Genomic DNA, 23,940 nt, shown 5'->3' on the forward strand with positions numbered 1-23,940 from the left:
GTGTGGGGGAAAACGTCGTTTTATGTCTTCTGAAAAACGACCAAAAAAAATTGAAGCATGCTTCAATTTTATGTGTCGTTTTTCAAAACGTCAACTTTTACTTCACAGAAATTGACCGTGTGTAGCAAAAACGTCGTTTAAAACGAAGTTTTTTCATCCGCGCATGCCCAGAAGCTACTTATGAAGCAGGCTTCAATGGAAACACGTGGTGGAACGTAACCTCGCTTTGCTAGAACATTGTGAGAAAAACGATGGTGTGTAGGCAACTTCGTCTTTGAAAATTGAAGTTTCAAAAACGTCGTTTTTTACTTCACAGAAAATGTCATTTTTTTTCATCACATAAAGTGATGGTGTGTATGCGGAATTAGACTCTTGTTTGGTCAGATTTAAGTGAGTTATTCCTAAAAATTACAGACCTACAGTATAAAACGCCAAATTTCCTCGCAAATAATGGTACCGCTTTCAGCACCTTTTTTCTGAAATAATCATACCGCCAGGGAGGCTAATAGAACGGGGAAGGAGTAGAACATCTTAAATTGTGATAAATCTCTGTGACTTCTTGACCCGACCGACCTCCATATCCACCCTTCAAGGAGTATTAAAAAACGACGCTCTCCCTCTTAAGAGACCAGATAGTCACTTCAGCTGCACCAAAGATCCGATCGCGTCTTTCTTCCAGCATGGGTAAAATAAAAGGAAGATGACATTCCAAGAGGGATTTGTGAGGATGATGTTGAGATTAGAAACTTGAGCCGTGTAGGGAGAATGCCAGCGCACTGTACAGGGCTGTCACAATGGGGCCTTCCCCTGTTCTCCACTTTCTTAGGTGAGGATACCTGCAATAACAAGGAAGTGGGCGGGATTATGCTGATAGGTGTTTCTACCTGCTTGGCTCTCTCATTCCTTACAAGCTCTTGCTCTGCTCATTCAAGCTGGTCTAGTGTGGATTATAGTACATTCCATTCCTGCTTCTGATATACGAGGAATTTTAGTGATTATTACCTGTTCTCACGTATAGATCCCACTTCATCTCTACAGGGCGGAAGACTAGTTAATATTGTTCCTTTCTCGTTTTTTTTTTCTCCATCCAGCCAGAAGTAAAAGCGAATGGGGATTGAACTGATTTGTCTCTTAGCATTCTTTCTGCATGGGAAAAATCATGTACAAGGTAAGACCAAAGTTCATTATTACCACGGCTCGTAAAAATACCATTCCAAGCGTCTGTCATATGATTATTGTATACACGCCCATTGTGACCAACGCTGTATTTTTACTATTAGAATTTCCTATTTCCTGTTTCTGTTGTATTGGATTCTGCCATGAAAGGCCCTCCGTTAGAATAGAATAATAGTATTTTTGAAATGTTAATGTCTTGAATGGCTGCAAACACTTTGCGAATGCTGGAGATTCATTGGGCGGGGTATTCCTTTCGCGTATTATGTCTTGTACAGTAAAACCTTGGATTGCGAGCATCATTTGTTCCAGAAACATGCTTGTAATCCAAAGCACTTGTATATCAAAGCATTTTTTTTACAGGGTATAAAAGAGAAGAGAGGCACATCTAAAGCCCTGTACACGATCAGTTTGTCCAATGAAAACAGACCGATGGACTGTTTTCATCGGACAAACCGATCGTGTTTGGGCCTCATTGGTTCGGTGAAAAAAAGTAAAACATATTTTACATTTTTCCTATGGATAAAAAACCGATAGAAAAAAACGATCGTCTGTGTGGAAGTCCATCGGTCAAAAATCCACGCATGCTCAGAATCAAGTCGACGCATGCTCGGAAGCATTGAACTTCATTTTTCTCAGCACGTCGTAGTGTTTTACATCACCGCGTTTTGGCACGGTCGGATTTTTGACTGATGGTGTGTAGGCAAGACTGATGAAAGTCAGCTTCATCGGATCAGATTCCATCAGATATCCGATCGTGTGTACAATGCTTTAGTGTAGCAATAAGTTGGTAAATGTTGTACCTTCATTAACCACTTAAGACAGGCAGCTAAAGGACCCTGCCAGTTTTTGCGATTCGGCACTGCGTCGCTTTAACTGACAATTGCGCGGTTGTGCGACATGGCTCCCAAACAACATTGGCATCCTTTTTTTCCCACAAATAGAGCTTTCTTTTGGTGGTATTTGATCACCTCTGCGGTTTTTATTTTTTGCGCTATAAACAAAAATAGAGCAACAATTTTGAAAAAAAATCTATATTTTTTCCTTTTTGCTATAATAAATATCCCCCAAAAATATATAAAAACATTTTTTTCCTCAGTTTAGGCCGATACGTATTCTTCTACCTATTTTTGGTAAAAAAAAATCGCAATAAGTGTTTATCGGTTGGTTTGCGCAAAATTTATAGCGTTTACAAAATAGGGGATAGTTTTATTGCATTTTTATCAAATATTTTTTTTTTACTACTAATGGCGGCGATCAGCGATTTTTTCCGTGACTGCGACATTATGGCGGACACTTCGGACAATTTTGACACATTTTTGGGACCATTGTCATTTAAAATGCATTGTTTACTGTGAAAATGACAATTGCAGTTTGGGAGTTAACCACAAGGGGGCGCTGATGGGGTTATGTGTGACCTCATCTGTGTTTCTAACTGTAGGGGGGTGTGGCTGTAGGTGTGACGTCATCGATTGTGATTCCCTTTATAAGGGAACACACGATCGATGACGGCGCCACAGTGAAGAACGGGGAAGCCGTGTTTACATACAGCTCTCCCCGTTCTTCAGCTCTGGGGAACGATCGCGGGACTCCAGCGGCGATCAGGTCCGCGAGTCCCTCGGCCACGGAGCTTCGGACTGGGTTGCGTGCACGCACCCGCGCGACCCCACGGCTGGGCTTAAAGGGCAACGTACAGTTACGTTGATGTGCCCAGCCGTGCCATTCTGCCGACGTATATCGGCGTGAAGGGGTCCTTAAGTGGTTAAATGTAACCATATTGCTACACTTAGAGGCTCCTCTCTTCTTTTTTTTTATACTTGCAAAACGCTCTCAAACCAAGGTTTTACGGTAATGTATAGTTTGTGAATTTGCCGTTCATAAAATAATTTTTTGTGTCCATGTGTTGAGCCAACATTTCCCACATTTTTCATTTTACACACAAAAGTTTAGTTTTTGTAATTTTTTAGAGCCTTGTGTATTTCTATGACATGGTATCATGATATCACATTCGTTGTTTTATTGCTGTGATAATGTTTTATTTGTTGCGATTATAGTATTTTTGTCTTTATTATATTACTGTTATTTTAGTATCATGTTAGATTCACTGTAGACCTCATTCACACAACTACGATCTTCATGGTGCAGCAAAGATTTTGCAAAAAACTGTTCCCGCGAGCACAGGTGTGCGCAGACAGCCGCGGAGCCTGTATTAACCACTTCAGCCATGGAAGAATTGGCTGCCCAATGACCAGGCCATTTTTTTGTGATTCGGCACTGCGTCGCTTTAACTGGCAATTGCGCAGTCGTGCGACGTTGCACCCAAAAAAAAAAATTTACGTCCTTTTTTCCCCACAAATAGACCCGATAGAACACCTTTGAGATGAATTAGAGCAAAGATTGCAAGCCAGGCCTTCTTGTCCACATCAGTGCCTGACCTCACAAATGCGCTTCTGGAAGAATGGCCAAACATTCCCATAGACACACTCCTAAACATTGTGGACAGCCTTCTCAGAAGAGTTGAAGCTGTTATAGCTGTAAAGGGTGTGCCAACTCAATATTGAACCCTACGGACTAAGACTGGGATGCCAATAAAGTTCATGTGCGTTTAAAGGCAGGTGTCCCAATACTTTTGACAGTGTACCTTTGACAGTTTTATCTGTTGTTTGAGAAGTGTGAAAAATACCTGTTGAGCCTTCCAGAAAGCTTGTAAAATGAAATCGTTCCTTGTTTCTGCCTCTGCTGACTGTTAGAATTGTTCTCAGCTCTCTCTGTGACCTACAGAACACCTCCTCCCTATATTATGGCGATGAAGGGAGATGGAGGTGCTCTGTAGTAATTACATACTTCTGTTCCAGGGTGACAACCTTGCTCCGCCATAGATATAAAACAATGATAGGATAGAGAATGTTACTGGCAGGATCACCAGGTGTAAATAAAATAAAAAAAATACAAATACAACCACCACATCTAAGGATGGGATAACTGCAATATATATATATTTATTTTTTTGTCTTGGATTTATATATTTTTTGGGTAATGGTTATGCTTGGGCTAGGTCAGTAGTTCCCAACCAAAGTCTTAAAGTACCTCCAACAGGTCATGTTTTCAAGATTTCCCGCAGAGCTGTATTAACCGCTTAAGGACCAGCCGCCATTATACGGCGGCAGATTGGCTCTCCTGGGCGAATTGCCGTAGATGTCCTCCGGGCCACCCGCGATCGCTCCACAGAGAGCCAGAACGATGTAATCAATGTAAACAGACAGATCCCCATTCTAAAAGGGGAGTAGTGAGAGATCTGCTGTTCCTAGTGATTAGGAACAGCGATCTCTCTCTTCCTCCAGTGAGTCCCCTCCCCCCCACAGTTAGAAACACCTCCCAGGGAACACATTTAACCCCTTGATCGCCCCTAGTGTTAACCCCTTCCCTGCCAGTGACATTTACACAGGAAATCAGTGCATTTTTATACCGGTAGCACTGATCATTGTATAAATGTCAATGGTCCCAAAAAAGTGTCAAAGGTGTCCGATCTGTCCACCGCAATGTCGCTAAAAATTGCAGATTGCTGCCATGATTAGTAAGAAAAAATAAATAAAATAAAAAGGCCATAAATCTATCCCCTATTTTGTAGATGCTATAACATTTGCGCAGACCAATCAATTTACACTTATTGCAATTTTTTTTACCAAAAATATATAGAAGAATACATATTGGCCTAAACTGATGAGGATTATTTTTTTTTATTTGAGATATTTATTATAGCAAAAAGTTAAAAATACATTTTTTTTCACAATTGTCGCTCTTTTTTTGTTTATAGCGCAGAAAACAACACAGAGGTGATCAAATACCACCAAAAGAAAGCTCTATTTGTGGGAAAAAAAAGGACATCAATTTTGTTACTTAAAACTACGCAGTGCCGTATTGCAAAAAATGGCCTGGTCATTAAGGGGGCAAATCCTTCCAGTCCTTAAAGCGGAGTTCCACCTAAAAATGGAACTTCCGCTTAATCCACTCCTTCCCCCCTTACATGCCACATTTGGCATGTCATTTTTTGGGGGGGTAGTGGGGGGGTCAGGAGGAGTGGGACTTCCTGTCCAACTTCCTCCTTCCACCGAGGGGCTGGTAAGGCGATTAGCTTAATCGCCTTATTGCAGCCCCTCCCTGTAGACGAGCGCCTGTCCAATCGGACGGCCCTGCGCGCATGCGCAGTGCCGCTCGCGCATGCGCAGTGGGTGCCCGGCCGTGAAGCTGAAAGCTGTCACTGCCAAATGCCCACACTAGGAATGAAGACGGGGGGGCGAGGAGCGGAGCCCCGGCCGGCGCGTCGCTGGAACCGTGGAGCAGGTAAGTGTCTGTTTATTAAAAGCCAGCAGCTACACTTTTTGTAGCTGCTGACTTTTAATAAACTTAAAAAAAGGCTGGAACTCCCCTTTAAGTGGTTAAAGTGGTAATAAAGGCTAACTATACCTATTTTTAAAAACATTCCCTCCCCCACTTCTAGATATCTTTCATAGCCTATATATAAAAGAGATGTGTACTTACTTTTTAATTAGGTCAGGTGACTTGATCGGCAGCTCTGGCTCCCCTGCGTAAGAGAGCGCTCAGCAACAGTTGTAAATTCCTGGAGACTTGTCATCACCCATAGGCTCCCATGGCCCATCTGTTGTTGGTGCGCCCTCCTCTCCCCTGCAGCAGCCACTCACCGACACTGTAGAGCCGGAGCTGCTGGACCACATGATCAAACCGGATTAAATATAAGTACATGGATCTTTTTTATACAGGAAAGATAGGAGGGGGTGGGAGGGAACGTTTTTAAGAATAGTCCACCTAAACGGCCGAACAGGGAACCAGGCACCTCGCAAAGACCCCAGAGATGCATGCTCCTCGATGGATCACTTAGTGCTGAGTAGTGTCATAAGACCACTGGCCGGGTGTACTTGGCAAAAGTCACATGCGCACTGGCGTGCCTCCTGGGCACTCAGTATATGTGGTCACTTTGATTGATCATCGCTATCACATGATTGCAATGTAAACAAAACTGTCATGAATGGCTTCCATTTATGACTGTTTTGCTAAGTATTGTGATGCTGTTATTGGTCCACAGCGGTCACCAATCACAGATCACAGTATGAATGAAAGCCATTGATGACAGCTAAAACTATTGCTGATCATCACTGTTATAAGCAATTATAGTGTAAAAAAATAATAATCCGATTACCCCAACCCAGAATAGTACAGTGTCACTATGGACATGAACACTATGAACTAGTATGTTAAAAAAAAAATCTTAAAAAACTCAATAAAAAGAAAAACATGTTTAACCACTTCAGCTCCGGAAGGATTTACCCCCTTCCTGACCAGAGCGCTTTTTGCTATACGGCACTGCGTCGCTTTAACTGACAATTGCGTGGCCGTGCGACGTTACACCCAAACAAAATTTACGTCCCTTTTTTCGTACAAATAGAGCTTTCTTTTGGTGGTATTTGATCACCTCTACGGTTTTTATGTTTTGTTCTATAAACAAAAAAAGAGCAACAATTTTGAAAAAAAAGCAATATTTTTAACTTTTTGCTATAATAAATACCCCCCAAAAATATATAAAAAACAATTTTTTTCCTCAGTTTAGGCCGATATGTATTCTTCTACATATTTTTGGTAAAAAAAATCCCAATAAGCCTATATTAAATGGTTTGCGCAAAAGTTATATAGCTAGATTCACAAAGAGTTAAGCCGGCAAACTCGGAATCTAAGCCGTCGTACATTTAAGTATTCTCTAATTGAGTTACACTTAAATGTAGCTAAGATACGACGGCCTGCGCCGTCGTATCTTAGCTGTCTAGTTCCGCCGGCCGCTAAGGGCGTGAGCGCTGATTTACGCCTAGAATGCGTAAATCAGCGAGATATGCCGATTCACGAACGTACGTTTGCCCGTCGCAGTAAAGATACGCCGTTTACGTAAGTGTTTTCAGGCGTAAAGTTAGTCGACCAAATAGCTGGCCTAGCCAATGTTAAGTATGGACGTCGTTCCCGCGTCAAATTTTGAAAATTTTACGTTGTTTGCGTAAGTTGTCCGTGAATGAGGCTGGGCGCAATTTATGTTCACGTCGAAACCAATACGTCCTTGCGGCGTACTTTGGAGCAATGCACACTGGGATATGTCCACGTACGGCGCATGCGCCGTTCGTTAAAAAAGTCAATCACGTCAGGTCACCAGTCATTAACATAAAACACGCCCCCCTGTTCCACATTTGAATTAGGCGCTCTTAGGCCGGCCCATTTACGCTACGCCGCCGTAACTTAGGAGGCATGTGCTTTGTGAATACAGCACTTGCCTCTCTAACTTACGGTGGCGTAGCGTATATGCCATACGCTACGCCTGCCTAACGTTGCGCCCGCCTACTTGAATCTGGCTAATAGTGTCTACAAAATAGGGGATAGATGTATAGAATTTTTGTTATAATTTTTTTTTTTACTAGTAATGGCGGCGCGCTGCGATTTTTATCAGAAATGCGACATTATGGTGGACACAGCAGACACTTTTGACACTCTTTTGGGACCATTGTCATTTATACAGCGATCAGTGCTATAAAAATGCACTGATTACTGTGTAAATGACACTGGCAAGGGAAGGGGTTAAACACTGGGGGTGATCAAGGGAATAGGTGTGCCCTAGGGAGTGATTATAACTGTGGGGGGCTGGGCTACAAGTGACATGACAGAGATCACTGCTCCCGATGACAGGGAGTAGTAGATCCCTGTCATTTCACTAGGCAGAACAGGGAAATGCCTTGTTTACATAGGCATTCGTTCTGCCTCACCATGTCATGATTGAACACCGAGTTCGCAGGGCTCCCAGAGTATGTGGCATAGCGCCCGCTACACGGCAAATTAAAGGGGATGTACAGGTACACCCTTTTGCCCACTGCTGCCATTGTGCCGACGTATATCGGCGTGCAGCGGACGGCAAATGGTTATTATTTTTAGATTTTTTTTTACCTACTGTCGCCAGTTAGTATCCCTGATCACTACCCCACCAGTCATATGATGACCTTCTACAGCACTGGTGGAAGTATGTAAAAAAACTAATTGTGAAAAGGGGTAATTTGGGGGGAATTCGTACTGTGCTGGCATTTTAGGACCTCAAGAAATGAGATAGGCCGTCAGTACATCAGCACTGATGAATTTTCAAATATATATATATAAAACATAGTTTGAAGACGTTATTTCGTTCACATAAACCAATTAATATACAGTTATTTGTTTTGCTAACTATTGTGATGCTGTTATTGGTCCACAGCTGTAACCAATCCCAGATCACCGTAGTAAGTAAACTGTCAAGAATGAAAGCCATTGATGGCAGCTTACTTATAACAATGATCATCACTGTTATTAGCAATTCTAATGTAAAAAAAAAAATCCCACAACCCAGAATAGTACAGTGTCATTATTTTTAGCGCTAAATTGCCTGAAAAGCGCCTTCGGTGTGAAAGGGGTCTTAAAGTTACTGTAAGGCACCGTACACATGACCGGATCTGTCCGTTGGGATTTATCCGCGGATCAGTTCCAGCAGACAAATCTGGTCGTGTGTACGGCCTAGCGGACATTTTTCGGCAGACATTTGTCCAGCCGACCGGTTTTCAAGCGGATAAAAATTTCTTAGCATGCTAAGAAATCTATCCGCTGGAAACCTGTCCGTCAGACTGATCCGGTCGTCTGTACAGACTCACCGGATAAGTCCAAGCGATCCCCATCCCTCGCATGCGTCAAAGTGATTCGACGCATGCGTGGAAGTATTTACCTTCCAGGGTCACGCACGTCGCCGCGTCATCGTCGCGGCGACGGCGCGGCCTCGTCACCGCGTATGTTTTGCGCGGGGATTTTCATCTGATGGTGTGTACAGTCCATCAGATCAAAATCGGAAGCAGAAATGTCCGCTGGAAACGGTCCGGCGGACCGTTTCCATCGGATATCCTCTCGTGTGTACAGGGCCTAAAGCATCAGTTTTTTTCAGCCCAATGCATCCTATGCATTAAGGTGAAAAAACATCTGATAGTTACATCCCCCCCCACCCCCCCCGAGCCCCCGTTTTACTTACCTGAGGCCAGAATTTCTGTAGGCACCATCCCGCGTTGGTTTGTCCCATCGCTGTGGACTCTTCATTTGATTATTGATATGATTGATAGCAGCCATTGGCACCCGCTGCTGTCAATCAAATTAATGATGCAGCGTGTCGGGGGGCGGGGCCGAGTGATACACTTGGCGGCTGTGGCTGCCACTGTATCATAGGGGAGCACGCCCGCAAGCTAACCCCCTTGGGAGAGCGCTTCCCAGAAGGGGGTTAGCTCTTGCGGGGAGGAGCCAAAACAGCCGCCGAGGGACCCCAGAAGACTAGGATCGGGGCCACTCTGTGGAAAACTAACTGCACAGTGGAGGTAAGTATGACATGTTTGTTATTTAAAAAAAAAATGTAACCTTTACAACCTCTTTAATGTTTCTAGCATGGTCACAAGTCCACTTTAAACCGAGCAACAACTTTGGTAGACCCAAAGGCCCTGGAATTTTTCTATATCCTTGACTTTCCCGGATAGAGGAAAGTCTGTGCAAAATAAGTGAACCAGGTCTTGTTTTTTTAAAGGATTACTTGTGGTCGCGGAGCTGGCACGGCGCACAGTAGTGGTTAAGACACATATTTGTGTTGAAAGGTTGAGTATTTACTTTGTAAATTTTATTAACACAAAGTTGTGAGAAAGCTGCATTCTTGTGGTGAGCATATTTTCCTGAGAACGGAGGACAGGTGTTGTGTCGCTGGACACCGTACATGTAATACAAGAGTTGGGTCATGTTCAGGAGGAAATTCACTGCTTTTTATTTTACATTATAACTGCTTTGGGGTTTTTTTTTTTTTTCGGAAGAAGTAAGATCATTTGGTTGGTGAAATGGTTGGATTGTCCCACGTAGGAGTTTTGGCACAGTTCAATCAGGAAGAGAACAGGTGACTGTACCTGCAGGGAAACAAAAGGGAAAGTGTAAAAGGTTGTTGCGCAATAATGAAAACTTTATTACATACATTGGACAGAGTGGTAGGGTCAGTAGTGTATTTTGGTTTTGTGCTGCCCCAGGCCTGACTAAACTCGTACACCCCCTAATTTAAATATGACCCACCCCTTCCTGTCAAGGCCACACCCACTTGCTGTTTAAGACCTGCCCTGAAATTTTCGAGTAGGGACACTAGTTCTGAGGGCCGGGGGGGGGGGGGCAATAAATTCCGTTAATTTGCATAGATTTCATCTCACTTCCTTCCTTATGGGGGCGCTAGACTAATTTGCCTCTCAGCCCAGTCTGCCCCATAAGACTGGCACTACACTAACAGTGTAGCGCAAGCCAGCGGGGACTCTTTCCGTGCTGCCCCCCTGCAAAGTGGTGCCCTAGGATACAAAGCGGGGTAGGGTAAGGTTCACACTACTGCGATGCGTTTTATGCCGCGTACACACAATAATTTTTCAGCATGAAAAAAAAAACAACGTTTTTCAGCATGTAGAAAAAACAAAGTTTTTCCAACTTCATCATTAAAACGACGTTGCCCACACACCATCGTTTTTTAAAAATGCTCTAGCAAAGCGCGGTGACGTACAACACGTACGACGGCACTATAAAGGGGAAGTTCCATTCAGATGACGCCACCCTTGGGGCTGCTTTAGCTGATTCCGTGTTAGTAAAAGATGATTCGCGCTTTTCTGTCTGTTACAGCGTGATGAATGTGCTTACTCCATTACGGATTTTACCATAACGAGCGCTCCCGTCTCATAACTTGCTTCTGAGCATGCGTGGGTTTTTTACGTCCTTTTAGCCCACACACGATCATTTTTTACAACCCAAAAAAAATAGTTGTTTTTCAGAACCTGAAAAACAATGTGCAGCCCACACACGATCATTTTAAATGATGTTTTTTAAAAACAAAGTTTTTTTCATGCTGAAAAATGATCGTGTGTACGCGGCATTAGATTCGATTTTCAGAGTGAGTATGCACTGGGACTTTGGATGTGGTTGGCATATTCTGTGGAGCAAAATCACACTGAAATCGCGTCAAAGTAGCACAGGAACCTTTTCCAAAATCGCAACGCACAGAGTCGCATTAATGAGGACGTGCACCATTGAAAATGATGCGATTTCCATTGTCACGCGATTCTGAAGTCGCATACATGATCACGTACGCAAGTAAAATCTTCAGATCTACATGCGTAAAATCTGCAGCTGTATCCTACTGTTTTTATGTGCAACTACACATAGGAGACACTTTCATACGTGTATGGGCTCATTGATTAGTACAGTATAGTGCTGCATTTAGATGCATAGAAAACTATCTGCTGTACACATCTAAATGCAACGTTTTTTTCTGCCCGTGTGAATGAGACCTAAATTGGACAGAACAGAAGACTGTAATCCAACATCTCTTGTCATCTTCATTTTGACTCATTATATATGTTTATGCAGGGTTATTTCAGCAGGAACGCAGGGGAACGCATTTCCGGGACCTCTAGCACTGAATGCACGTAATGGCAAGGAGTGCTGGGGTATGCTGAAGGGTCTATTGATGCTGGCTGCTTGGGGATCTATCAGTGGCGGTGCATCCATGGTCGCCACCCCCTCTCTCCTGGCACCGCTCTATCACCATAGATAGATTCATGCATTGCATGAATCTATCTATGGTCGCCGCTGACACACCCTATTCAGGTGTCGGTCCCCTTTTCGGGTGCCTGAATTACAGCGGTGCCGGTGTTCTTTGGAAGCATCTGATTAGAGCCGTAGGCTCTAATAGGCGCCCAAAAAGGTGAAGCAGGCGTTCAATCAGCGTTGTGTTAGCACAGCGAAGGAATTGGCTTTGCTAACACTGAACCGCCTCTCAGCCAATCAGGTGCTCGGGTCTGTTACCTGTCACCTGATAGAGAGGACGGAAGAAAACATCGAGGAGCGTGGACAGGCAGGACATTGCCGCTGACCCGCTGCGAGACAGGTAAGTGCCGGGCAATGCACACCAGGCAGCATTTGATGGGGCACAGTAGCAGCAATTAATTGGGCACACTGGCATTTAATGGGGCACAGTAGCAGAAATTGATGGGGCACACTGGCAGCATTTGATGGGGCACACTGGCGGCAATTGATGGGCACACTGGCAGCAATTAATGGGTGCAGTAGCTGCGTTTGATGGCACAGTGACTGCGCTTGATGGGCACAGTGGCTGCATTAGATGGCACAGTGACTGCGTTTGATGGCACAGTGGCTGCGTTTGATGGGCACCGTGGCTGCGTTTGATGGGAACAGTGGCTGCGTTTGATGGACACAGTAGCTGAGTTTGATTGGCACAGTGGCTGCAATTGATGGTTTTTTTTTTCGGGTTTGTTTGCACCCCCCTAAAATTTTTGAGCACCAGCTGCCACTAGGATCACTGGTCACTGGTTGAGTTCTAGTTTTGTGTGGGGGTCTATTGTTGCTGGTGGGGGGTCTTATATTTTTGGGGGGTCAATTGTTGCTGGAGGGATCTACTGTTGAGGACGCAGTCTATAGTTGCTGGCTGTTACAGTAGGGTGACCAGACATCCCCGGTTCCCGGTGAGAGTCCCCGGATTGAGGACACTGTCCCCGCACCAAGTCTGCCCCCGGGTTTTGTCCCCGGATTGGATTTGAACAGGGGCTGGGGCAATTTCAAAGACAGTCATTGCAGAATTAAAAAAAAAAAAAAATCAGAATTACACCCCCCGCTCCGCCGCTCCTACTAGCTTAGGGGGTGTATTTTTTTCCATTATCTGTGCCCCTGATGATCATGTGCTGAATCGGGTACATGCCCATTCAGCTCCACATGCATGTTCTTCTGCCTTGGCTCAAGTCCCGGCCAGCCGCCTGTCTGTTTATCTCCCTGCCTTCCCTGGTGGAGTGATCTTCCTCTGCTCCCCACCCAGTAGTGGGGCCCGGAGAGTGAGACTTAGGCTGTGAGGCGGGCGGCGGCGACAGGTAGAGAGTTGCTGATTGCCGCCATTACTAGTAAAAAAAAAAATCTGGTCACCTTATGTTAGAGGGTCTATAGACACTGGCTGTAGGGTTGCCATCTCATCCTTTTTAAACCGAACACATATGAATTACACAGCTTCTGAGGCTAGTTTAATGCAGAGAAGGCACCAAGTGAGTTTAATGACCACCTTAATCAGCCACAGATCCTGTGTAATTAATATTTGTTTGGGTTTAAAGGGATGAGGTGGCAACCCTAACTAGCTGCTGGGAGATCTGTTGTTCCTGCTGGGGGTCTATTGTTGCTGAGGAGTTATTTTGTTGCGGGGAGGGGTCCGTTGTTGCTGGGGGGAAAGTCTATTGTTGTGTGGGGGATCTATTGCTGCCGAAGTGGGGGTGGGTCTATTGCTGCTGGGGTGGGGTCTATTATTGATCACTATTTTACTGTTTTTCTTGTTATCAGTAACACATTCCATGCATGTTGCTAAGTAGCATAAAATGACATTTGGTTCTGTATTCCTTAAAATGGGCGGTACTGGGAGGTGGAAAAGGGGTAGAACCAAGGGATGGTGCTCAGAGGTAGGTAGGGGCAGAGACAAGGGGTGACTCAGAAGGGCGGAGTTCCTGTGCGTATGGTAATATTGATGTTCAGCTTTACAATATTGCTTGAATAATGTTGCAATCCCCATCTGACCACGCAGAAAGCAAACATTTCTAGAGGATCAGGGTATATTACACAAGTGCTAATACTTATCTCCATCTCTATTGAATTTTAGGCTCTTGTTCTCTGGGAAGTGCAATGACTTGTGAAGACTGCCTGAAATCCGGACCAGACTGTGCTTGGTGTTCCCAAAAGGTAATCCTCTGCGACCTGTTCTAGAATTAAAGGAGAGCTGCATTCTTTTATTTATACGAGTCAACAAATATCACAGCAAAGTGCAATTCACACAGAAATATAACATTAGTCCCTTCTACTGAGAAAGCGTATTTTATGATTTAAAGTGTACATGTGCTTTGCCCATTCTGCCCATTTTTTTTGTTTTTTTTGTTAACGTTTTGGATAGAGGTGAGAGAAATCATACCTGTTAAAGTGTGATTAAACCCAGACTATGAAAAACGCTCATTACATGCTATATAAAAGAGTATGCATACTCACAAAGCCACTAAAATGTGTGTTTTGTGTAGAGTGAAATATATCAGCCTTCAGCTGTCCCTCCCATCTCCTCTGTGTCCCCACTGCAACCTGAGATTATGTAGACCATCTGGTGTCCTCTATGGAGCATGCTTAATTTCAGTTCCCTCCTAAGGTCTTAATTTTCTATGTTTTCTTATCTATGCAGCCCACATGACTATAGAGTCACACATGTGGGCATATACACAGTGGTAAATTACACTTCCCTCCCTGCCTCCCTCCTCCTTTATGTCATCCTGTTCCTAAACACTATGGGGGTGGGATATATTATGCAGATTAATTACATTCAGTTAGAAACTCACAAAAATGCTTAGTTTTAATACAAATTACTGTTAAATATATCAAATGTAACTACTTATATCCAGGGCTTTTTTTCTCAGAGAATCGGTGCAGGAACTCCACCTGTCTGAGTTGCCCCTTGACTCCACCCCCTACCCACCTCTGAGCAACATCCCTTGGTTTCACCCCCTACCTACCTCCCAGTGCTGCCCCTTTTAGAGAATACAGAACCAAGTATCATTTTGTGGTGTTAAGTATGTTGTATGAAATGTGTTAATGATAACAAGAAAGGCATAAAATAGATCAAGCAACAATAGACACCCCAGCGCATAATAAATCCACTACATCAAACAATGGACTCCCAACAGCCTGCATCAAAAGTCCCTCCAGCAGCCAGCAACATTAGACCCCTCCTTTAACAGTAGATCCTCCCAGCAAAGATTGACCTCCTTGCAGCATAAGACCCACCCCTAGCAACAATAGATCCCCCATCAGCAACAGTAGATATCCCCAGCAAATATGGACCCCCCCCCCCCTGCAAAATCAGATGCTTTCTAGCAACAATATATTCCCCAGTAGCCAACATAAATAGATCCTTCAGCAGCCAGCAACAGAGACCTCTCCCTCAACAGTACAACCCTCCCAGCAACGACTGCAACATAAGACCCATCCTAACAACCATAGATCCCCCTTGAGCAACAGAAGAACTCCCCAGACCCTCTTCTTTCGTAAAAATAGATCCTCTACAGCAACAATAGCAATAGCAGCCATCATCAATTCACCCTCCAGCACCCACCGGCACCCCTTGCCATTACATACATTCAGTTCTGAAGGTGCCGGAACTGCGTTCCCCCGCATTCCCGCCGAAAAAAGCCCTGCTTATATCTGTAAAGTAAAAAAGAGCCTTGGATGCAGATGCCATTTGAACAAAGTGAAAGCTGGTGTCAGTCAACTCTGACTCGGCTTATACCATATTAATGCACGCAAAATACACATTTGGTGTTCAATAAAGTTTTATACTGAGCAGTAAAACAGTTATTTGATATTTTATAATCTAATTTGAATTGCTCTTCTTTTTTAAGTCACGTCACTGGCACAGCACCAATCAGGGCTGACCAGACACAGACTTACACTGTAGAGAGTATACATTAGCAGAGTAATAGAAGCTCCTTCCAAAGATCCTTCCAAAGATCTTTCCCTGCAGATACCATAGAACTGGAAAGACCACATGACCACACAACAGCGCTGCAGGAATATGGTATTTAGGGGATTAACAAAAAACATATACAGTGGCGTATGGGAAGAAATGGGAAATCTTCCAATAGGGACACTAGTTCTAGTGACCCTGGTGACTACCAAGGATGTCCCTTACTCTGGGAGGGATTTTCTCTTCCTTTCCACTTTGGCTATGAGACAGGAAGTAAAGGGAAATCTCCCCAACAAGAAAGCAGAGCAGTGGGAGGGACCTAGCAGGACCACCCACTTCAGGGTGCAGGGGGGGGGCGGAGACAAGACCATTCACCCTGGATAAGTAAAGAGAGCAAGCAGTCTTTATTACAGGAAGCTCCTGCACTGGGAAAATTACAGGAGCTGCTCCATGCAGAATTACTGCCAGGGGCGGACCGACAACTCATGGGGCCCCCGGGCAATAGGAGATTATGGGGCCCCCGGGCAATAGGAGATTAGGGGGCCACACAGTGTACATACACACAGAATACACATACACAAACTGAAAAGGTACTGGAGAGGCGGGGCAGCTATAATTTTGGGTTTATTTTTAAAAACACAGATTTTTACATATGGTTTCTGGTTTTACTGAGGCTGGCAACCCAGATGGGGCCCCCTAGTGGCATGGGGCCCTCGGGCAGTGCCTGAGTGCCCGAATGGTCAGTCCGCCCCTGATTACTGCACAAATTTGGAGAAAATGCACAAGGAACTCCAAGATTCAAATAAGAAGAAACAAGTCTCTTTAAAGAATAACCTTCTTTCTTGCTTAGACCAGAATTCTTCTTTAGTAAGTGATTCATGAGATCGCACAAGGAATTTGCTGCCTGCAGACATACTGAAGGGTAAATGATTAATTGTTCAGGTTGGTATTCTAGTGAAATGCAGGAGGTCCTGAATGGGTGCCAGTGTCAACCATCATTGCCGATGATCCGGTTACTCGTTCCTGCTCCTACATGCAGTGTGTGTTACAACAACATCCCACTGTACTGGGCTGCGTCTCCAAAAATTAATAAAGATAAACAAAAATGCTGATTTTCGAAGATTTAAAAGTGGAACTGTTGTCTACAGTGTGGGGAAAATAATTATTTGATCCCCCACAGATTTTGTAAGTTTGCCCACTTACAAAGAAATTAAGGGTCTATAATTGTTATCATAGGGGTATTTTAAATGATAGAGACAGCATATCAACCAAAAATCCAGAAAAAACACATGATACAAATGTTATAAATTGAGTTGCAGTTTAGTGAGTAAAATAAGTATTTGATCCCCTACCAACCAACAATAATTCTGGTTTCTACAGACTGGCTACAGTAGGTGCTCATGTGGTACACAGATTAGTCCTATCAGTTTAAAAAGGTGTTCCTAACGACAACTTGTTATGTGTAAAAAAAGACACCTGTCCACAGAATCTCTTTCTTCTATTCAAACCTCACCATCATCATCTTCATCATCATCATGGGCATCATTAACTGTTGGAGCAATTATTCGCAAATGGTTGATATTTTGACTCTATGATTTAAAATACACCTATGATAAAGTAAGTACCTTTGTAAGTGGGCAAACTTAGGCCCCTTTCACATTGGGGTGGGAGGTGCATTGGCGGTAAAGCGGCACTTTACCAACAATTTTGCGGCGCTATTCAGCCACTAACGGGGCGGTTTTGCCCCCCACTAACAGCCGAGAAGGGGTTAAAAACCACTGCAAAGCGCCTCTGCAGAGGCACTTTGCCAGCGGTATAGCCACGGTGTCCCATTGGTTTCAATGGGCAGGAGCGGTGGAGGAGTGGTATACACACCGCTCCTTCACCGCTCCAAAGATGCGACTAGCAGGATTAAAAAGGGGCTACTGGTTAAATTTAGCTTTGCTGGGTGGTAGGTAACCCGGCTGATTTGTAGTTTATTTGATCATTTAGGTTATACCTAAATCCGGTGAAGCTGTATTTCCTTCCTTTTTCCAGAAGATGTCACTGCTACCTTTGGTGTTAGTATGATGAGCTACAGTAAAATTGGCTTACAAATGCCAGGAGTTTCCTTGGTGCTGGTGCATGGTGCATGCTGAGGGAGTTTATAGATATTTGGGGAGGCCAAGCGATCGCTCTCTTCCACCCAGGCCTTGACCTGGGGTAGGTGTACGTGGAACAGGTGTATGATTAGGTCTGAAGCCTGAGGCTCTGTGATTTGGGCCTGCTATAGGATATGGAAAGATATGATGAGGACCTGACATGAAGTACCACAGATTACTCCATAGGTGGAAACTGTTGAAAACCTGGGAAAGCAACAAGTTGGACAGCACAAAATAAATATAAATACAATGTGTACAGCCATGCCCTGACATAAAACCTATCCCTAAAGCCTCGTACACACGGACAGTTTTCCCGTTGGGAAAACTGCGAGGAAAGCTTTTGGCCGGGAATCCTGGCCGTGTGTATAATTTTTGCATTTTTTTCGACGGGAAAACTGCCCAAAAACCACCGGACAAAAAAAGATAACCAGCTCCCTTTTTTCCTGCCGGGAAAACCGGCAGACTTTTGCCCAGTGGTCTTTGGCAGTTTTCCTATGGAAAAAATTGCGATGGAGCATACACATGGCCGTGATTCCCGACCAAAGCTCCATCGCAGTTTTCCTGTCGGAAAAAACCTCTTGTGTGTGTAGGGGGAAAGACTGACCGAGCAGGTTCTCGGCTTTCCCCTCGGTATTTCCGATGGGAACTTTTCCCATCGGCATAACCCCTTATATGACACCATCAATTGGGAAAGGTGGCTGCTGTTGCTTTAATCAACTTGCTGGCTTGCTGAAACAGTTAGAACTTCCCATAGGGTCAGTGTTCAAGGGTCCCAGAGTGAAGCCAAAAAGTGCTAAAAGTGCATCAAGAAAACAGTTAGAAGGTAGCTAAAAGTTTTGTATAATGCTTTTTAAAACTTGTTCCTGATCAATTATTCTGGAAGTTTCCTTTAGACTGTGGTTGGTAAGACAAAGCTTAAAAAACAAGCTCTCAAAGACCTCCAAAGCTGCAGGAACTGAGGAATAATTATTTCTCAGTTTGAAGCTCTCAGTTTTACTTCAACTTCCATTTTGTAGTTTAGCTCCCCTCTGTCAGCCTTCTTGTCTCTAATGTAAAGACACAGTAATGCAAAGGAAGAGAGACCAGGAGAAGTGCTGAGACCAAACTTAAACAACTTTACCCTTTTTTTTTATTTGAGGATAAATTACTCAACAGTGCCTGTAGCTGCAGATGTCAATGAGGGCTTTGAATGTCCATCTCCTGTCCTGTTCTTCTCTTAGGCTGAACTCTCGGAAAAATAATTACCCTTGCATTGGATCTTCCACTGTACTACAAGGGACAAATGCTTATTTTGTCTAGGGGAGAACATACCTATCTCTATCCTCAGTCCTTCAGACTTCCTCCCAGCTGCACACTTGGTTCACCAAAACCCCTTATCTATGCTGATCTGTTGGTTGCAGGCATTCTGTCATCATCACATACAATGAAGGACTAGCAGTCCTGCATTGTACTTAAGCATTCCCAAGGGCAGTCCACAACCCAGAGCCTTAGGAGAAGGACCAGAGGAGAAGAGAGCTGGCTTTTTCTGTGTACCTTAGACCAGGGGTCACCAAAGTATTGTCCGTAGGGCAAATCTGACCCACTCAAAGATTTTCTCTTGCCCCTGGCTAAGTTCAGTGTTATAACCTCAATGTGCACAGATTGAGGATTCAGGTCAGTGGATACTGTCTATAGTATCTGTTTTCGACCTGATGTAAGGGGAACTGTGATGAGAACCCTAATGCAATGGAGGACTCTGAGATAATGGGAACTCTGATGGGGACCCTGCAATAAGGGGAACTGTAGTGGGGACCCTGATTTAAGAAGGGACTCTGATGTAAGGGGAAACTTATGTGTATGGCCCATAAATATTTCTAAATTATAATACGTGGCTACAATATTGCAAAGGGTTGGAGAACCTTCCCTAGATGAAACAATCATGTAATCCTTGAAGTGCCGGGAGAGCCCCACTCCAGGCAGCCATCTACAAATTGGGGATAACGCCTTGAGCGATTCTCACAACCTCCTAGGTCTACTTTGACCAATATAGAAATTTTGTCCTAGGATTTCCATGGGCATCTGGACAACCACCTGTCTGTATACCAGTCAGCAGGGCTTGGACTTCACCCTAGTTCCATATATTCTTTTGGGAGTGTTCTGTGTGAAGCTACTAGTATTTATCTTCTCGTGCATTTAACCTATGCACATGAACAACATTGGGGAGATCTACACCTACCTTATCAGCGAATGTCAAATCTTGCATAATACCCACTCCTGAAGCCCCTGATGATGGTTTAATAAGAACCAGAAACACGTCGGGCATTATCTACCATTTGGAGAGTGTTTTTGATGTTACAGTTTATGTTGTCTATTGTATTGTGTTATGTTTTTTTCTTTTTGCCCCTCGGCACACGCTTTATTCTATTTTTTGGTGATTCCATATGGCTATGGAATATGTTTTTTATGTTTTTATGTACTTAGGTGCTCAATGTGCGTTCTGAGCCAATGTCAACAGGTCCACTTTGCCCGAATAAATATATATTTGTTATACCTATATTGTGGTTTGGCCTTGAAAGTCCCATCTGGGGGGTATCTCTCTTTTTCCCAGCCCCACTGCAAGGGTCATCTTTTCCTGAAGCTCAGCTTTAAAGCGGAGGTTCACCCATGGAGAACACATTTTCCCCATAGCTGGATGCTCGTTTTGTCTAGGGGAATCGGCTATTCGTTTTAAAATATGATCCGTACTTACCCGTTTACGAGATGCATCTTCTCCGTCGCTTCCGGGTATGGGCTGCGGGACTGGGCGTTCCTTCTTGATTGACAGTCTTCCGAGAGGCTTCCGACGGTCGCATCCATCGCGTCACGATTTTCCGAAAGAAGCCGAACGTCGGTGCGCAGGCGCAGTATAGAGCCGCACCGACGTTCGGCTTCTTTCGGCTACTAGTGACGCAATGGATGCGACCGTCAGAAGCCTCTTGGAAGACTGTCAATCAAGAAGGAACGCCCGCTCCCGAAGACCCATACCCGGAAACGACGGAGAAGATGCATCTCGAAAACGGGTAAGTACGGATCATATTTTAAAACAAATAGCCGATTCCCCTATACAAAACGAGCATCCAGCTTTGGGGAAAATGTGTTCTCCATGGGTGAACCTCCGCTTTAAAGCTGAGCTTCAGGAAAAGATGACCCTTGCAGTGGGGCTGGGAAAAAGAGAGATACCCCCCAGATGGGACTTTCAAGGCCAAATCAAGGAAAAAAAACACAAATGGGTGAACTCCCGCTTTAAGGTAAACAGTAAAGGTGTTTATTGAGCTAGTAAACGCCGGGGTCTATTCAGGGTGCACTGCAATTCCCTTGACCCCTTCCCCACAGGAAGCCATTGGAGTGTGGGTTCTGCACCTATCACTGGTGACCTTTGGTTATATCCCAAGGTGAAACTATAGAATTTCCTTATTAGTGCAGTGATGTCAAAGAGTATGGGGGCTCTCACCCCATAATAACCTGCTATTATGTAAGTGCGATCCCCATTGGATCCCGATGTTACTGGTTATTGGAGGTGACAAAGGTTTTCTGTTGGGGGGTGGTGGAGACACTTCTGCCTCATCTCTAGATTTATAATTTTTCAGAAGCATCCTTGCATGATCCATATCATTTTTTTTTTCAGACACCTGGTATTTTAGTTAGCCATGCAGTTAGGTATATCACTAAAGTTCCGGTAGTCGTGTCTTTTGCTCTAGATCAAAGCACACAGAAGGGATAACTTTTCATCTAGGCTTCTCATGAATCTCCAGAGTGTGAAAAAAACAGCGGGAGGAATTCACTGAGCCGTTTCTAAACTCTCAGGTTCATTTCCTACGTCCAACTACACAAAAGACATTATTTGTATCATGCAACACAACTAAAGCTGACTTTACTAAGCCATGGAAACGTGAATCAATATCAGTGTGGGGGCCCTGGAGATGTGAAGGCCCACCAACAGCTGAGGATTCTATCTGTTCTTTATAACACAGGAACATCACTTTTCCCCGGGTGCGATTCCCTATGGTTATGGGCAATAAAGAGATAGAGGGGATTAGAAGCACTCTCATTATTTAATAAAGCCAAATGCATTGTGCCAAGTGTAATAACACAACTAGTCTGTGAAACTGATATGAGTCTGATATAATTATGTGCCATTTAATGTACCGGTTTTATTTTTTTATTTTTATTATTTTTCTTAGAACTTTACAGATTATTCAGGTGTTGCTGCACGATGTGATACTCCTGCGGTTCTCTTCTCAAAGGGTTGTCTGCTAAGCCACATTGAATTCCCTGAATCTAAAGTAGAAATACACAGGAGTAAGCCACTTACTGAAGGAGCCCAGGAAAACAGTTTAGATGTTACACAGATAACCCCACAGAAGCTGGTGCTGAAACTGAGGCCAGGTAAGCGTTCAGCTGAAGTTTAATCTGCTTATGTTTTTCCTTCCCATGTTCCTCCTTTCCATTTTTAGGAACATAGTAATAACATTTTTAAATTAAACAGTTTCATTTTCAATACATCTATCATTATTGGATCTCTGTGCTTCTTCATGCAGTGCAGGCAGATCATGGCTGGTGGAAGGGGCTGGCACTGGCAGGGGTTTGTAAACAGCTACCTTAAAAAAACGTCTCCGCACCCTGTTTTAGTACTCCTCTTAAAGGGGTTGTAAAGTTTTTTTTTTTCTAAATAGGTTCCTTTAACCACTTAAGACCCGGACCAAAATGCAGCTAAAGGACCCGGCCAGTTTTTGCGATTCGGCACTGCGTCAATTTAACTGACAATTGCGCGGTCGTGCGACGTGGCTCCCAAACAAGATCGGTGTCCCTTTTTTCCCAAAAATAGAGCTTTCTTTTGGTGGTATTTGATCACCCCTGCGGTTTTTATTTTTTGCGCTATAAACAAAAATAGAGCGACAATTTTGAAAAAAATTCAATATTTTTTACTTGTTGCTATAATAAATATCCCCCAAAAATATATAAAAATACTTTTTGTTTCCACAGTTTAGGCCGATACGTATTCTTCCACCTATTTTTGGTAAAAAAAATCGCAATAAGCGTTTATCGATTGGTTTGCACAAAATTTATAGCGTTTACAAAATAGGGGATAGTTTTATTGCATTTTTATAAAATAAAAAATTTTACTACTAATGGCGGCGATCAGCGTTTTTTTTTTCGTGACTGCGACATTATGGCGGACACATCGGACAATTTTGACACATTTTTGGGACCATTGTCATTTTCACAGCAAAAAATGCATTAAAAATGCATTGTTTACTGTGAAAATGACAATTGCAGTTTGGGAGTTAACCACAAGGGGGCGCTGAAGGGGTTAAGTGTGACCTCATCTGTGTTTCTAACTGTAGGGGGGTGTGGCTGTAGGTCTGACATCATTGATTGTGGTTCCCTATATTAGGGAACACACGATCGATGACGGCACCACAGTGAAGAACGGGGAAGCTGTGTTTACACACAGCTCTCCCCGTTCTTCAGCTCCGGAGACCAATTGCGTAACTACAGAGGCGATCCGGTCCGCGAGTCCCGCGGCCGCGGTCACGGAGCTTCGGACCGGGTCGCGAGCATGCGCCCGGGACCCCACGGCTGGGCTTAAAGGGCAACGTACAGGTACGTTGGTGTGCCCAGCAGTGACATTCTGCCTCCGTATATCGGCGTGAAGGGGTCCTTAAGTGGTTAAAGGGGTTGTAAAGGTTTTTATTTTTTTTCTAAATAGGTTCCTTTAAAGCGGAGGTCCCACTTAAAAAAAAATATTAAAAGTCAGCAGCTACAAATACAGCAGCTGCTGACTTTTAATATATGGACACTTACCTGTCCAGGTTATCAACTAACATTTTTTTTTTTTTTTTAGGGACAATTTTTTTTAGGGGTCCCTAGGGGCCCGGAGGCCCCCAGGGCCCCATATGGCAACCCCCCTTTTTTTATTTATTTTTAAATAAAAAAAAAAAGTTTTTTTTTAAATATTTTTATTATTTTATTTTTTATTAAAGGGACAATTTT

General features: G+C 43.8%; 1 protein-coding gene across 1 annotated transcript in view; it reads left to right on the forward strand.

The window, feature by feature from the left end:
* The first annotated feature begins 886 nt into the window (after window positions 1-886).
* ITGB6 (integrin subunit beta 6) overlaps window positions 887-23,940 on the forward strand; it is a 118,936-nt gene continuing 95,882 nt past the window's right edge. Inside the window, exons 1-3 of the mRNA XM_040357889.1 lie at window positions 887-1,168; window positions 13,946-14,025; window positions 22,128-22,332. Coding sequence (XP_040213823.1) covers window positions 1,108-1,168; window positions 13,946-14,025; window positions 22,128-22,332 — 346 coding nt within the window. The 5' untranslated portion in view covers window positions 887-1,107. The remainder of the gene's footprint in view (window positions 1,169-13,945; window positions 14,026-22,127; window positions 22,333-23,940) is intronic.

The sequence above is a fragment of the Rana temporaria genome, chromosome 6 (assembly GCF_905171775.1).
Source record: "Rana temporaria chromosome 6, aRanTem1.1, whole genome shotgun sequence".
NCBI classification, from domain to species: Eukaryota; Metazoa; Chordata; class Amphibia; order Anura; family Ranidae; genus Rana; species Rana temporaria.